At 46.5% G+C, this 16,980-nt stretch overlaps 1 protein-coding gene across 1 annotated transcript in view; it reads right to left on the bottom strand.

Moving 5' to 3' along the window:
* Positions 1-1,542: 1,542 nt before the first annotated feature.
* The window catches only part of gpc4 (glypican 4), a 30,057-nt gene continuing 14,619 nt past the window's right edge, over positions 1,543-16,980 (bottom strand). Inside the window, exons 2-9 of the mRNA XM_031857909.1 lie at positions 12,043-12,201; positions 6,998-7,395; positions 6,495-6,660; positions 5,523-5,653; positions 5,280-5,426; positions 5,055-5,179; positions 4,776-4,948; positions 1,543-4,687 (exon numbers count right to left, since the gene is read on the bottom strand). Of these exons, the coding sequence (XP_031713769.1) occupies positions 4,467-4,687; positions 4,776-4,948; positions 5,055-5,179; positions 5,280-5,426; positions 5,523-5,653; positions 6,495-6,660; positions 6,998-7,395; positions 12,043-12,201 (1,520 nt within the window). The 3' untranslated portion in view covers positions 1,543-4,466. The remainder of the gene's footprint in view (positions 4,688-4,775; positions 4,949-5,054; positions 5,180-5,279; positions 5,427-5,522; positions 5,654-6,494; positions 6,661-6,997; positions 7,396-12,042; positions 12,202-16,980) is intronic.

The following is a 16,980-nucleotide window of genomic DNA, read 5'->3' as shown; positions in this document are numbered from 1 at the left end:
AGGTTACGTTTTGAAAAAGCAGGACTTTTTTATATTTCAAGCCTAGTCAGGAAAAGGTTGATAGGTTTCTAGTGTATGTTATGATAGTAGGCCTACCTATTAGGTAATATATCTCATAATAGCTGCCGTGTCTCCCCTGAGTTAAATGGGAGTAAAAAAACAGACCACATCTAAACCAGAAGTGTCACACAGGCAGATGCTTAATGTGTCTTGCAAAACAACAATGAACAAAGAGAAAAGTGTGAGTTAGTGTTGTCAGGATATTTTGGACATACTGAGGTGAGGAGTGGTGAGGGTGAGGTGAGGAGTTCCCCACTGCAACTCCACCCCATTTATACTTTTTTGGGCTGACACCAAAGAAAAAAAGTGAATTCTTCTGATGTATTTTTGTCCACATTCTCTTTATGTATTTAAATGGACAGATCCTATTTTATATAAATGTTATCTCTCTAAGCGATTGGTCTGAAAGTTGTCTCAAAGGGCTCTCTGCATTGTAAGGAATATAATTCTGGTGTTGACGTACAAAATAGTTTAATTTCTATGATTTTATTTAATTTCCTGTTTGCTTTAGCTAAAAACACTTCAATTTACATATAGTGAGTCTAATACATATCACAATCAACTTAAAGCAATGTGTATCTATAGAATACAGACATCTCCATAAATCATTTAAATCCCTAAATGTCCACAACAGTACATTGGACACGACCTTTGTCTTGGTTGTGATTTGTTGTGGTAATCCCACCGCTGGATGAGGATGAAAAGAACTACTGAACTTGTTTAAGTAACTAACTGTTGTTCAAGGTTCACGTTTTATTGTTATTTTACAACACATTAGTAGCCCCCTCCATGCTAAACACACAATGTATACGATATTCAAATATTGGATTTAGAATAAAATATAAACAATGAAATAGAACTATATAAAAGTTGTACGAAAGGAAGAAATAAAAAGGGACCCTAAGTTACATTTAAGAGGAATATATACAATATGAGGATCACAAAGTGAGCCTGTACCACTATTACTTGAGGCACTGTGAGGTAGAGAGACAGCCACACTGGACATATTGTGTAGAGTGAAAGAATAGGGAGCAACTGAAGTGGACTTCTGTTTCACCCGAGTGATGATCGGGACACATACGATGACCTAAAGTGAACATTCATTGATTGTTCAGTAGACGGATGTCTGATAACATGTGACATGTTGATTTAAAAAAAAAAAAACAGAAATGCAAAGACAAGAGTGATAAAAATAGTTCAGCTCTGTGAAACAAGCCTTAATGTTAGCCATTGCATGCCAGCCCTGATAGAAAGCTCTACAAATAATGTGTGAACTCCATGTTTTTTTATTATACAAATACACTAAGTCAACGGTTTTGAAAGGCTTACTGTATGTTTCTCAGAAGCAAAAATATAAAACATCAGCTTCATTTAGACTCCAGTTTCAAAATGCATCACGAAGGGACTACTTTCCACACTATTGTGACTCTCAGTTCAAACTGTCAATCAAGAGTGATGATGAAATGAGACCAATCACAACCGTTTAAATATTGGCAGTCTTTATTTCAACAAGACTAAGAAATGTTTAATATACATTTTCTCTTACAATTTAACATCTATCTCTTGTTTTTTTCCATAACATTTAGGAGATACTCTGACAAGTATAAATCTGATGTACTGTTATGGCCTCTTTTAGAGACATCTAAACCGGCTGCTCTTTATTTACACTGTATTTTTTTATTTTTTTTATTCTTCTCAGTCTCTCCTCAGAAAACGAGTCCTTTTTCTGTTCTTGTGGGCCAAAAGGCTGATGGAAGGGTTTTCAACACCTGTCCAACTCAACTCGTACATCGCTAGACTGAAGTTGCTCTGTGGATCAAATGACCAACATCCAAGCAGCCGGGGCCATCTCTCCGTCGGCTGGAAAACGCTGCTGCCCCGGCCCGCAAGCACAGACATTTACCATCATCATCATCATCATCACCCAAAAGCTTTTCCTCACACTCAGAAAGTTAGGTTTTCTTCACACTCGACACATTTCTTCCACATGACGCGAACACATGCACAAGGCCTGGTAGAAATGTTGGAGGAACACAAAAAAAAAAAAAAAAAAAAATCAGGAGAACTGAATTGGAGGTAACGCCGGATCAAGCTGCTGAAGCACTGCTTCGTTGTTTTTAAATGAAAAGCGTCAGGATTTTATGTGGGTTGCTTTGTCGTTCCTTTAAAGTCAGATTCTAAATATCGATTTCCTCGTTGATTTGGAAGTCTGTTAGTTGGTAACATCACTTTTTTTTGGAAGAAAATTTCATGTAAGCTTACAATCAACCTGTCAATTTCAAAGCCGAACAAGAGGCACAAAGGTTGTGTCCAGTAATTACCAACTGGGTCAGACCTGCAGACGAATGTGAAACATGCAAAACCATTTCAATTTTCACAAAATGCATACTCAAATCTGATCAACTCAATCAATTACGCTGAGAAATGAATTACTGTCACCTAAGTTTTGCATGTGGAAACATTTTGAACGCTGTATCTCGGACCGTCTATGTTGGTTCTAAACGCATGTTTACAAGGACGTTAGAATACATGCATAAGTTACTGTACAATAGCTACATGATGCAGCGTCATTTTAGAGATGAAATGGCCAGCTAATGCAACTTACAGACCCGGTTATAACATTAGAAGATATAGAAATCCTTATGTTGTGCTTGTCAGCTGGTAACGATATACTCCAACACCCTACAGGGAATCAGAGCACATAAATGATACAAATCATCAATCATCAACATCCTTCTTTTTTTTTTCTTCTTCTTCTTTTACCTGAAGAAGTTGCTAATAATGTACCAAGGTAAACAGAGAAGAAGAATCGATCAGGCACCATACATTGCATTCCTTTTGGTAGCAATTGTGACTAAACTTCAACATTCCACCTCCAGCTGAAATGACGAGAACGCGAGAATGAGGGCAGGCAGATCAAATGGTCCAGAGTTCCTTTACACCGACACATGCCGGTCAGGAGGCACAAGTGTGTGTTATGGGACGGGGGCAAAAAAAAACAAAAAAAAAAAGAAAAGAAAGGAGCACCAAAAAAAAGACTAAAAAAATAAAAATAAAAACAGTTCACACTGACCAAAAATGCCCCCGATATCTGTGCACATTGTCCTCTTCCACCAGCTAAACTAGCAGTAAAATCCACTGTAGTACCTAATATATATCTTCATACCAAAAATAGCTAAACATTACAACACCTCTTCGACATAAAACCCTGTATTAAAATAATCTTTTTTTTGATTTCATTTGATCAAAGCACTGTCATTTGTTCCTCCTCCTCTCGCTGTATGAACGTACGCGTCGCCACCTTCTCTTCCTAAACGAGCGAGACTATCGAGTTAGATCCTCTGTGCCGACCTGAGCTTACAGTACCACACAAAAGGCCATTCGGAACTCGTCAGCTCTGCCTTCTTTAGGGTTAATGCCGGGGGGGGGGGGGGGGTCCTTCTCCGGCCACACTTCTCCACTCCATCAGACCCGTTCAACTCAACATCACTAGATTGCATCGACTGTGAGAGCATGCGTGAGGTACGACCTTTACTATTGAACTGTTTGCGCTGAGGAAGTAAAATTAAAAAATTGATTTCGGAAATAAAAATGAAAAGAAAAAGCTAGGTTGTGATAATGCTCATAGCAGACATACAATATGCACATTTGGGCTTGCGGAGCGCCCCAAAAGCTCTTCTAAAGGACGATTCCATCTCCAGGTCGAACGTAAATACCTGTGCTGTAACTTCTCTCGCTGCATTTCCAAGAGATGAGAAGATGTTTAGCGTCTCTTCGAAGCGAACAAAAAGCTCCGACTGTGCCCCCCCATCAACAGCCAACTCCCTAATTTCTGTCTGGCTGACGTACACAAATGTATAAATGCACAGACGCAAACATTCACAGCGCGCGCAATCGAATGATAGTTAACATTCATAAAAACAATCTCTGAATAACGGAAAGAAGGAACATCCTCAGAAATATGAAGATGTGTCCCACCACAGGCACTCGCTGTTCAGCCAAACATCTGGGCAACTGTTTAGATATCAGATGGCGATCGCCGAAGAAGGCACAAAAATGTATTATGAGATTAAACTGCCAAAATAAGACAATTGTATGACGTTTGTGTTGCTGCAAGCAGAACCACAGTGGAGCTCCAGCAGAGCCGTAAGGAGTAAAGGCTTATCTGGGGGGAAAAAAAGGTGGATTTCTTGGAAAGAAAAATTGTATTCCTGTACACTGATGTCCTTAAAAACATACAAATAATTAAAAGTGAAGTTATTGTAATATTAAGAAGAGTCTCCCCCCCTCCCCAAATGGCGGACAGTCCAAGGTCCTGAAGGCAGTCTTTTTAAAGTCTCTCTGACAGTTGTCTCCTTCGCTCCGTCATTCCTGGTCGTTCTCTTCCTCTTCTTGCCCAGCCAGTTTTATCTCAAGTGGGGGGCGAGCAGGGCCAGGGCCAGCCCGCAGAGCGCCAGCGCCATGCTTCCCTTCGAGGCGACCCCCCCGTCTGACGGACGTAGGCTCTTCACCACCTGATCGACGACGGGTTTGTCGGGGTTCGGCGGAGTGGAGAAGTAGATGTCCGTGTCGCAGGGCGGAGAGTCGCAGCCGCTGCCGCTCTCCTCCCCTCCGCTGCTATCCTCGTCTAGAATAAGAAGACACGAGGGGTCAGATGTGTTCAACTTGTTTATGATGTCATGAAGAAAGTCGTAACGAGCGTCAACCATCCTCACCGTTATCGATGGAGATGTCGTTGCCGCTGTGTGCAGCTTTGAGCCAGCTCGTCATTTCCTTCAAAGCCGCAATCTGACTGCGAATCACAATGTCTGGCTTCGTTATGTCCACGTCCACGTCCGGGTTCGACACCTGATTGGCCAGGCCGTTGCCAATGACAACTGACTCGTACCTATGTGGAGTGAGAATCAATATGAGCCAAGGTGTTGGATTATTTTACGACACTTTAAAAGCAGTGAAATGTAGATTATATGCGTGTGTGTGTGTGTTTATTTTACCTGCTTTTTGCGGTTCCGTTCCAGCAGTTGTCCCCAGGTGCGATCCTCTCACCTGCACAAACGGTCTCTGGCAACGTGGACCAGAACTTTTTTGCATGTTTCAGCTTCTTCTTCACATCGTTTGTCTGCATTGGAAAAAAACAAAACAATAAACATCAAACTCAAAAGACTTAAAAGCAAAGCAGCAGGAGTGCGGTTGTGCTCTGGGTTTGTCCTCGTCCTTACCAATCGATCTAAACTGGTGCCAGCAGCGGTGGTGGGTTGAGCATCGGGACTGTAAGGGCGGAAGCGTCCGTTGAAGCCTGCATCTTTGATGGAGCGCGTGGAACGGAAGGTCGCGCTTGGTTTGGGCTGCCCGCATCCTTGGAAAACCTGTCAGAAATGAGCAAGCATCCAGTGAACTTGATGGAACGGAGCTCTTCATTTTCTTGACTTTCTGTATTTAAAATACTGTGAAATGATACTGACTTTCTGCGACACTTGCATGCTGTTCTCCTGCATGTTCATGATGGCGTCTGAAATCTTCACGTCGATGGGCTCCATGACGGACTCAAAGTTAAAGGGACCTTCGAGCCTATCTGCTAGACTGAGCATGGCATCTGAAAACCAGAACGTAAGAACATAAAGTTAACAAGAGAACAAGACATGGAATCATTGAGGAATCAGATTTTTTTAATGTTACAAAGAAACTGCCACTAGGGGGAAGCACATGCCCAAGAGGAGCCGGTGAAGCAGTGAACCTGGAGCCCTCAGACCATGGCAGAGTAAAGCTGCTGCACAGCGAGGAGGCGGCAGAAACCGGACGCCTCCGCAGACAGTAGCAGTGTCAGCAACGGATGCATTTAACGGTGGTATAGAAACCAGGAAACGTCTTTTGTCACACGAGTCGTGTAGAATAAATATAACGAGGGGAACGACGGACGTGTGCGTCGCCCGGAACGTAATGAAACTGATCTGGCTCAGTGTTTACACAACACAGGAGCTGCATTCATCCTGTGGGTCACAACATGTACAACTTGCACTACCCCTCCCTCTCTGCCTCGACTTATACAAGATGCTAAAGAATGAGGGACGTGTTTGTACAATTTATTTATTTTTTTTACAGTAAACACTGCGTTCCCTTGTTAAATTTGTTCTTGCTGGAGTGCAATAAGCCCACAAAATACACGGTAGAAATATGCATATATATCCCATCATGTCACACTGGCTTCATGGTTTCTAAAGGGCTGCATGTTTAGAAAAGGCAGAGGTGGATTAGATCAAACTTTAATAATTTTGTTTTGGGGGGAAATGTGAGGACTACAGTGGCACGTTTTAAAAGAACATGGATGCAGGGAGTTTAATACATATACTTAAAGCCAGGGACCTTCGAGCCTATCTGCTAGACTGAGCATAATAACGGCTGCAGGAGGCGTCCTTGATCGCACGACGGTCGCTTACCGAGGAAGTTGTTCCACTCGGTGTCCAGGTCGGCCTGGTTGGCCAGACACCCACGCAACACATTGAGACAGTAGTTCTGGCAGGGCTTCAGGGCCACTTGGCCCGAGCAGTAGGGACAGTACAACATCTTCATGGACGCTCGCACACAGCTGGGAGACGCACTGACCTGGAGGAGGCGGGGGGGGCAGTTAGCAGACTGTTATTGTTTCACCACAGCAGAACACTCGTCCACATAGACACATACTTGGACTGGAGAAAAAAGCATGACCATTAAATTTAAAAGCCAACTCCACAAACTCATCATTAATGAATCACTCGCTGCAGTGGAAAAACATGCCGTACCAGAAGAGTCAACGTGGCTTAAGTTATCAGAGATGCTGTAACGGAGCTGCAGACAGTTTTTACAAGAAAGATATGATCACAGAAGGGAGGGATGGACAGAGCTTTCTGGAAAAAAACTCTTTGTTCTTTTTATCAAGGCTTCACATGCACCTCTCACTTACCGTGGAAACTTTATTGACCACCTCCGGCATGAGCGTCAGGCCGCGCACGAAGGTGCGCGCGGCGACAAAGGCCCGCATCAGCTGGATGCGGAGCTTGCGCGGCACGTCGCCAAAGGGCTGCAGCTGCTCCGTGTGCCGGCTGACGCAGTCCATGTAGGCGTCGCTGAACTCGTACTGCACGTTGACCAGCTGGAACATCCTCTCCAGGAGGTCGGCCCAGAAGTCCGACAGCACGGAGTCCAGGTTGACGGCGGCGCTGCCGGACACGTAGTACCGCGTCAGGGCCCCGAAGAAGTTCTTGAACAGCTCCGCGTTCTGCACGTACATCATCCCGTATGTTCGCACGAACATGTTGTGCAGCGAGACCTCGGCGTTTTTCAGAAGCTCACGGAAAAACTCTGAGGGGGGAGAAAAAGAAAAAGAAAGAGGAGGGGGATTAGTGTGATGACTAAATGCTGAGGCTGCCAGAGAGAAGGAACAAACTATTCGACATTGTTAACATTTCATGCCCGTCTACAGGATTGATTTTAAAGATGGGACAAAGGAAACTGCATTTCTATGATGGATAACATATTGCTTGGGACATCTACAGAGATTTTATTGATCTTTAATTTAATAACTTCTGCTCATGAATTGGCTTGTTTGGGCACAGGAAATTCACAAGTAGTGCTTTGTGGCTATCCCATTACAAAACAGAAAGCATTGTGAGGTTTCCATCAAGTTATTGCAATATACAGATTCCAGCACGACCACACTGGACGTAAATAACTGAATTATTATGGTGTCCCGACGAAAATCAACATTTCAAAAGCACGATACTGCTGCCACAAGACTGTATTCCTGTACATCTAAATAGACGTGGAGCCCTCCACACACTGTGCCCGGGATGCTGCCGTCCCCCTTTTGAAATCAGAATGATGGCCGTCCCCCTTCACCTGTGCCCGCGTGCTGACATTCTCCGCTTCTCAACAGAAACAGTTTGAGCATAAAATCTCGGATGAAAGGCAAAAGGAATGTATTGTGGTGAGCTGGATGTTTGGGAAATGAGGGGAGCTGAGAGGGGTGAAGCAGGAAGGGGTGAAAGGTGGAGCCGGAGCATCTCCGTCAGGCTGAACGAGCGGGTCCGATCATGGGAGCGGCGCTGCTCCTGGACCAGCAGACTTGCCATTCAGCGGGGACGTCTCTCCACATCAAACCGCTTCAAACTGACCACCATCAATGGCATTTTTCCGTTGTCACATTCCATTCGCTTTCTCCCGGCTTGTCCTGGACTGTCCTTCAGAGGCATTTTCAATAGGATTACTGAATAATGTGACCCCCCCCCCCCCCCCCCCCCTCCCATATATGGACCTGTACCCCCCATCTAGCCCTGTGTCTCCCTCCCTCTGCCGCTTTCACTTCATCAGTTCCTTCAGAGAGCTCTCTTCACTAGAGACAGGGAACAATGACCTACTTCATCCTGAGGAATGTCCATCACCCCCCCCCCCCCACCCCCGCTGCTTTCCCCCACCCCCAATAATCCAGGCCCCCTCTCCCACGGACACCCCCTCCTCGACCCCCCCTCAACTTTCTTAATCTGAACAAAATGAGAATTCCTCAGTCTCTGAAAAATGCTTCACCTTCAGTCTTGCGTGCATGCAAGCATACACTCGCCCCCTTTCACTCAACTCTGTCTGTCTGTCTCCCCCCCTCTCGATGCCCTGTGCGCACAAAACCTCTGTCCCACTGCAGATTCTCTGGGTGCCCTCTGCTTGGCTTTGAAATGTAAAGTTCCCATGCTCTCACAGAGGGAGTCACTAAACGCTCCCTGCCACCAGCACACACACACACACACACACACACACAGCAAGTAGCGCTGTCACTTCCACTTCAGCCTGACACACTAAAAAGAAAAAATGAGGTAGGGGAGGGGTGAGGGCAGCTTGGGGCGGGTTAAGTTGAGGGCTTTTTTAACTCCAAATCCCCACTGTGTCGCCAAGGATACCGGAAACACTGCAGCCCCTCCATTTACCTCCCCGCCATCATGCCCCCCCTCCCATCACCCCTCCCCTCCAACACACACACACGCACACGCACACACACACACACACACACACACACACACACACACACACCCAGGGGAGAGGGCACCAAGTTCCACGCTCCATTGACAGAGATTAAAACAAAAGGTCCACCCCCACCCCTGGAATGTCATAGTAGCCACAAGTTTAAAGTCAGTGAAAGGAGATGGAGGAGGAGGAGGAGGAAGAGGCGGCACGAAGCAGGAGAACAACCCCAAACTTCTCTATTTCCATTCTACAGTTTATTAGAGCGGTAATGCCTGTATGCTAAACAGATAAGCCCTGTAATGAGTTTGGACAAACCCACTGGTAGAAAAAGAGAGCGGCCTGTGCAGGGTGTGTGTGTGACAGTGGTGGCAGCGGGGGAGGTGGTGGTGTGGGGGGGGGGGGGCTCTTCTTTGGCCGAAGCTGGGGGTCTTAAGTATAAGCAGCATTACACAAGCATCTTGCATTGTCATTAAAAACAGTTTATGACACGCAGCCGTCTGCCGACAGGCCGAGGAGCTGAACAACTTCCTCATGATTTTTCCATTAAAAATGTTGCCTGTCGCTCCACCAATGGTCTGAGGGAATGTGGGTGAAAGGTTACCCGGGAGAGAGCGTACGCTGTAGCAAAATGTAAGGGAGATGGACAACTCCTGCCTCGGCGAGCGCTCGTCTCTCTCCCTCCCCGCGCCCTGTCATCATTTCCACATGTTGCAGAGAAGGCCCTAAATTATAAGCGATGATCTGTCGGCCCGATCCATCATGGGAACAGAGGAGCTTACCGATTCGCCTCCCACTCCTTCCCTCCTACTTCCTCCTCCAAGAGGAGCTCCCCCCACCCCAGTCCCAATAAACTCTGCTCCTCCCAATCCCAGCCCAGGCAGTAATTGCATCCTATTTGTGCCAATTAGTCCCTGCGCTTCTCCCTTTTCTTATGGGATGGGATTCTGTCCCTCCTGCTGTTGGACTTCAGAGCTTTCGGATGGATGTCTCTTGGTGTGTGTGTGTGTGTGTGTGTGTGTGTGTGTGTGTGTGTGTGTGTGCCTGGGGAAAAGGGGCCTTAATCCTTGTGCTTAAATCCCAGACATAGGCTTGCACTGCTGGACGGGGTCAGTGCAGTAGGACAGACAGACTGAGGGGAGAACTATTCCCGGCCCTGGTCTTAATTGTCCATGACTCCTAGCTCCAGGGGCATGATGGGAGCCGGTCTAATCACAAACACCACTTCCTGAGTTTGTTAGTGTGTGAGCAGCACGCTGTTGTGTCTGTGTTCGTGTACGGTTGCAGCTGTGTTTACGCACACATGCACCACCACCGCAACCGGCCGTCGACGTCTTCGCGACGGCCCTCCTCGGTAACAGTGAATACAAAAAGGTTCACTTCCTGCGGCAGTTTCACCGGCGGGAAGCGCCGCCTTCGGGGTGTCTCGACGTGACAACAGGAAATAATAGGACGGCAACCCGAGACCTGTCACCGTATCCAGCGAGAGAGACTAATGTACCAGGTGGAAGAGAGCACAGCAGGCCTTTGTAAAGTGATCCCACATCTAACAGTCCAGAGACAGCAGCAACCTGGGGGGGGAAACATCTCAGATAACATCTTACAAGAAAGACGCATCCTAGAGCAGCAACGGTATTTAAAGGAAACATCATGCACACCTGGGTAAACCAGTTACAACAGCCACAGTGAAGTTTGACAGCAGAGGGTTTTTTTTATAGTTATGTCAAATAAAATTGTCAAGACAACCGTGTTTTCAGTATCAGTTCCTCAAAATCAAAGACCGAGACCTCCTCTCTAGTCTTGCCATCTCTCTCAGCAGGAACACGTCCATTATTAAATGTGCAGACAATAAAAACGTCACCGCCTGCAGCCCCAACAGACCAAATGCAAAGCGGCTACAAGAAATGTCGACGGAGTTATTCAACCTGGAAATCGCTCTCTTTCTCTCCGTCTTATTGCGACAAGTACTGCTACGTTCTCAGAACATGAAAAGCATGAAAACTATCAAACAACCATTTAAGTTCACTGGTTTCTGCTACTAAATTGCAAACATTTTCAGATTTCTTTGTCTTTATGACAGTAAACTGAAGATCCCGGGTTGACGTGAGGAGAGCGTGGAGGTCAGAAACGAGCACAGATACATTAAAGTGACCGACATGATGAACAGCGAGACATTGCGTGTGATGGAAAGAGAAAGGAAGGTCTGAGGGGCAACAGAGAGGAGGTGTTTTTTGGGAGAGCGGGGCATGAGATGGGGACAAAGGGGCAGTAAGAGAGGAGGAGAAAAGAGGGGCGGGACGGCTCCAGCAGCCACTGCATTCCGACACGTCACATTCCTGTTCACATCTGGCTGCAATACACACTCTGCTTGTTACCGACTATCCCTCGCTCCCTTTTCACGGACACATAAAATCTGAAGGTCTGTGACTGGCATGTGTACAAACAAACAAACAGAGAAACGCATCAAACCCGTGCACGTGACGGGCAACATTCCAATGTATTCAGAAACTTGAAACTCCGAAAGTCTATCGGTCGAATCTTCTCCTTGTTCTCCGGCAGAGCTGCAGCGGTGACACGGTCGGCTCCCTCGGTGACTCAGCACTGTTACATGTTCCCATGAGCTTCCTCCCTCAAAGGGGAAACCTGATCCCCATATTTACAGGCACACACACACACACACACACACACAGAGGAACAGGAAGTACAGAGAAGACTAAATCTGAAGATGTGTGTGGTCCGTCTGGAAGCGTGCACGTCTCTCTGGAGAGAGAGGGAAGCATGGGGTTGGGGGGGGGGTGGAGCTGAGACGTTGAGAGACAGGTGGACGGGCCGACGGACACAGACTGAGTGTCTCCGCCCGGGGCAGTGCACTGGCAGGTGGGAGCGTCCGTCAAAAACGCGAGTGCTGCCGTGGAGCGGGGGCACAATGTAGTCTGAAAAGTGGCTGGCGTGCTTGCTTGGAGTGTGTGTGCGTGTGTGTGCGTGCGTGTGTTTGCTTACTGTCAAAGTGGTCGTGCCGCTGTCTGAAGGTAGATTGTAGGTTGGTGCTAAGCCTGGAGACGGGAGCTTTGATCTCCGTGTGGCTCTGCTGGCTCAGCTTCTCCTCCATCTCCAGCGTGCAGCAGGAGAAACCCTGCGGACACACTTTCAACGGGGCTCCTGGAAGACACGAGGAGAACACACACACATTAGACACAGGAAGCTGTCAACACAAGTCACGTCAACACAGAATCAGACCAAGACCAAACCTGTTTCCAGCAGTAGGCCTCGAAAAAGGTGATTCCATTTAAACGATATACTTTAAGATCCATTCACAATCTTCACACCCGCAGAGTGGCTGTTAGCGCGAGCGAGGTTATCAATCAACCGAGCCGACGTTAGTGCATATTTGACTTGTTTGAAACACAGAAGCGTATCGATCATTAACACCATTCCTTGCTTTTTGTCTGGGATGAAACCTTTTCCGCTGCCGAGTAACAACTTCACCCCCTCACCAAATCAAAACGCACCTTGGCTGTGAAAACCCCCTAACTGCACTTAAGTGGATTAATTGCAACACTCAGCCCAGAGCAGTCTTTAGCCAGCCACTTTATAGAGCGCTGCTCTTATCCTGGCACTTCCCCGTCCTGATTGATAGTTCGGTGCTGCAGCGCTCTGAGTGCTGCGTCCTTCTAAAACACAGACTTTTAAGAGGAGAGGATTAGCTCTTCGCCCACTTTGCTGGTAAGCAGGCTGACTGCAGCCATGTGAACATGGAGGCAGGTAGATGTTTGTGTAAAGGATTTTCTTCTCTTTCTTTGCGTCCACGCAGGGCTGCGTTTTTAGAAGCTGTTTTAGAAGTCTGCTGTATCATTAAGCACATTCTCCATGATTTCCATGTGACCTCAGATGTCTGACTCTCTCTCTCTCTCTCTCTTTTCTTTGAATGCTTACTTTGTAAACAAACACTTTGGAAACAGCAGAGAGCCACCTGCTGGAAACAGTGTAAAGCTGAAGGCTTAAGTGTCCCTCGCATGCCAGAGAGGAGAGCTGTGAAGTGTTTTTCTTCAGCGTAGCCGGACAAATGTTCTGAAAAGGCTCGCGTAGACAGAGAACTTGTAACTGTTTAAAACATTCTCAAACACGTCTGCATTCTTGGACCGAGCCGAATGAACTCAACCCGACCTGCTCGGAGCTTTTACTGAGCTGATGTATCTAAATACGCTCTTTGGTAAAACAGCAAACGGCTAAACTTTGTCAAAAGTGAGTTTTAACGTCCAATTAGAAAAAGGAGGGTCAGGGGAGGACGAATGCAAAGTCGCAGCTGCAATAATGTTTTGTTTTAAAGGTGGCTGGAGGAATTTGGGAGAACACAGGGATCCTTTCACTGCCTGCAGGAACCGGTGGCCTGTTTGGTTTTCCCCACCAGCTCGTGCTCACTGACTCCAGGCCTGTGCGCAGGTTACTGCTACTAGAGCAGCTAATAGCACACACACGGACTGGAGCTTTAAGATCACCTGAGATGTTTTCCAGCGTTTATTCATCCCAGACTAATTGAGCCTTAAGAGATCGTGCCGACTTTCCACATAGTGTGTGTGTGTGTGCAGTGAAACGCATCAGCGTTTAGAAACTCCTATGATCGCCATCAATAACCGTGACTTTCTTCCTGCTCTCTTTCTTTAATTTGTTCCATCCTTATTGTCTTCCGTGAATTGTTTGGTTTAGACAAATAAATCCAAGCAGCTTTCTCCCCGTGACAACAAAAGACAGGAAGTACCTCTCATCCCAACGACAGGCGTGGACATGCGTTCTATTGGTGAGAGGATTTTGGTAAAGCTCACTTCCTGCTTCGTGAGCATTAACCGTGAACCAACTCTCTGTTCCATTGCTTTTTATTGCTGGGTTTTTGGTTACGGTTGCTGCAGTTCCTCTGCTTTGGTCGTCAGTATTCGACTGTTACCGTCACTGCTGGTAGCCATGTTTAATATGTCGCCATGACAACCTGAGCCACGTGGATCCGTTCCTCTCGGACATCTTGAGGTCGTTTTCGTTCTTTCAGTGCACGTAATAGAAACGCCCCTCGACCTCCATTAGAAAAACAGGACCTGGCTTTGATGACTTATTAACCCATGTATACCTTTAGATAGATGTTTAGATCAAGCTTCCTGTAGCTGTAAGAGTCTGACGAAGCCAATCACAACCCAGACAGTTCAACTGAAGAACACGACAGGTTTGCTTCTTTAGAATAGTAGCTTAAATGATCAAACTGCAGCGTCAGAAGTGACTCACAGCAACACAATGATGTAAACAGGGCACCAGAGGGAGGGATGCACCCTGGCGCCATAAACTGGACCCCTGCGTCTGGGATCAAGTCCAAATAAGCGCGCTCTCTCTCTCTCTCTCTCTCTCTCTCTCTCTCCCTCCCTCTCCCTCTCATACACACACACACACACACACACACACACACACACACACACAGTTGTGTGAAAAAGTGTTTGCCCCCTTCCTGATTTCTTATTTTTTTTGCATGTTTGTCACACTTAAATGTTTCAGATCATCAAACAAATTTAAATATTAGACAAAGATAACACATAAAATGGCCCACTCATCTTTGCAGAATTGTTGTAATTCAGCCACATTGGAGGGTTTTCGAGCATGAACCACCTTTTTAAGGTCATGCCACAGCATCTCAATCGGATTCAGGTCGGGACTTTGACTAGGCCACTCCAAAGTCTTCATTTTGTTTTTCTTAAGCCATTCAGAGGTGGACTTGCTGGTGTGTTTTGGATCATTGTCCTGCTGCAGAACCCAAGTGCGCTTCAGCTTGAGGTCACGAACAGATTTTTTGTTAGACAGCAGAATTCATGGTTTCATTTACCACAGCAAGTCTTCCAGGTCCTGAAGCAGCAAAACTGCCCCAGACCACCACACTACCACCACCATATTTTACTGTTGGTGTGATGTTCCTTTTCTGAAATGCCGTGTTACTTTCACGCCAGATGTAATGGGACATACACCTTCCAAAAAGTTCAACTTTTGTCTCGTCAGTCCACAGAGTATTTTCCCAAAAGTCTTGGGGATCATCAAGATGTTTTCTGGCAAAACTGAGACGAGCCTTTATGTTCTTTTTGCTCAGCAGTGGTTTTCGTCTTGGAACTCTGCCATGCAGGCCATTTTTGCCCAGTCTCTTTCTTATGGTGGAGTCATGAACACTGACCTTAATTGAGGCAAGTGAGGCCTGCAGTTCTTTGGATCTTGTTCTGGGGTCTTTTGTGACCTCTTGGATGAGTCGTCGCTGCGCTCTTGGGGTAATTTTGGTCGGCCGGCCACTCCTGGGAAGGTTCACCACTGTTCCATGTTTTCGCCATTTGTGGATAATGGCTCTCACTGTGGTTCGCTGGAGTCCCAAAGCTTTAGAAATGGCTTTGTAACCTTTTCCAGACTGATAGATCTCAATTACTTTGTTTCTCATTTGTTCCTGAATTTCTTTGGATCGCAGCATGATGTCTAGCTTTTGAGGATCTTTTGGTCTACCTCACTTTGTCAGGCAGGTCCTATTTAAGTGATTTCTTGATTGAGAACAGGTGTGGCAGTAATCAGGCCTGGGTGTGGCTAGAGAAATTGAACTCAGCTTTCCAAAGATGTGATAAACCACAGTTAATTTATGTTTTAACAGGGGGGGGCAATCACTTTTTCACACAGGGCCATGTAGGTTTGGATTTTTTTTTTCCCTGAATAATAAAAACCTTAATTTAAAAACTGCATTTTGTGTTTACTTGTGTTATCTTTGTCTAATATTTAAATTTGTTTGATGATCTGAAACATTTAAGTGTGACAAACATGCAAAAAAATAAGAACACTTTTTCACACAACTGTATACCCAGGCACAGTTGGCAGACCCTACCCAAACATATTCACACATCACATCACTGCTCAACACATGGCTCTTTGTACAGGCATGATTGGAGGAGCGTGCGCACACGCACTCGCACTCACACACGCACACACAGGACTTTTAGGTGAGACAGCCATCCAGTCTCTCCTCCAGCGGGGCCCCCTGCTTGCCCACAGCACAGGCGTACAATCAAAAGGGCTATATCCACATGGAAAATAGCCCCAGTTACCAAAGTACACAAATAAAAGTGAGATGGTCAATATTTCACAGAAACGTCTGCACAAATGTCACATTGTTAGCTCAAAGGATTAAGTCTCTGAAAACTGAAGATTCTTAGCTAACGCATACTTTGTGAAAACATCCTGGCAGCCAATTTCTCAAACCACCGGGAGGAAAAAAACCGGCCCTGCTGGAACACAAGGGAGCGAACAGTTAACGGGAACAGTTCGATCCTATAAAACTCCACATCACACGTTGCACACGTTGTGTGCAACGTGTTACCGCCTCACTATTTCACAATGAGCCCGGTCAGTGCGTCAGTCATTTCTCCACCGTGAATAGTCTTTGTGTGGCGGCTGAACTGGCTCTCGGTTGCCGTACGGAGCTCCTTAAAAAAAGTGCTGGCAGTGGTGGTGGTGTGGGGGGGCTGTCACCCCTCCAGCTTGCAGAGCACTTTTAAGATGCAACAAGACGCAGAGACAGAGCCCTGTTCAAGTGTCGGCTCAGGAGAGGGAAACTGCCATTTATGGTGGTCAAAACAAGAGTGCAGCATCTTGTAAACAAACATCTGACTGTGTGTCATGGCTTTCATCAGCTCCCCGCCGCCTCCCTGCCTTCCCTTTGTGGGGAGACCACCATCCCCTTTTTAAATGGCTCATAAAATAAGTCACTTCCCTCTGACATTGTCCTGCCTCTCAAACTCTGTTCTCAGAGGAAGGATGGTGGGGGAGGTGAAAACGCCTCACAGACAAAAACCAGATTAGACACCTCACCGCCCCCTCTGCCTGCCATCATGTGCCCCTGAACCAGACGGACCTCAGGGTGCCCCCCCCCCCCCCCCCCCC

Source organism: Anarrhichthys ocellatus, unplaced genomic scaffold (assembly GCF_004355925.1).
Source record: "Anarrhichthys ocellatus isolate YVR2014 unplaced genomic scaffold, GSC_Weel_1.0 scaffold19, whole genome shotgun sequence".
Lineage (NCBI taxonomy): Eukaryota > Metazoa > Chordata > Actinopteri > Perciformes > Anarhichadidae > Anarrhichthys > Anarrhichthys ocellatus.
Note: the sequence above shows the minus strand (reverse complement) of the source record. Positions and strands in the feature narration are given on the sequence as shown.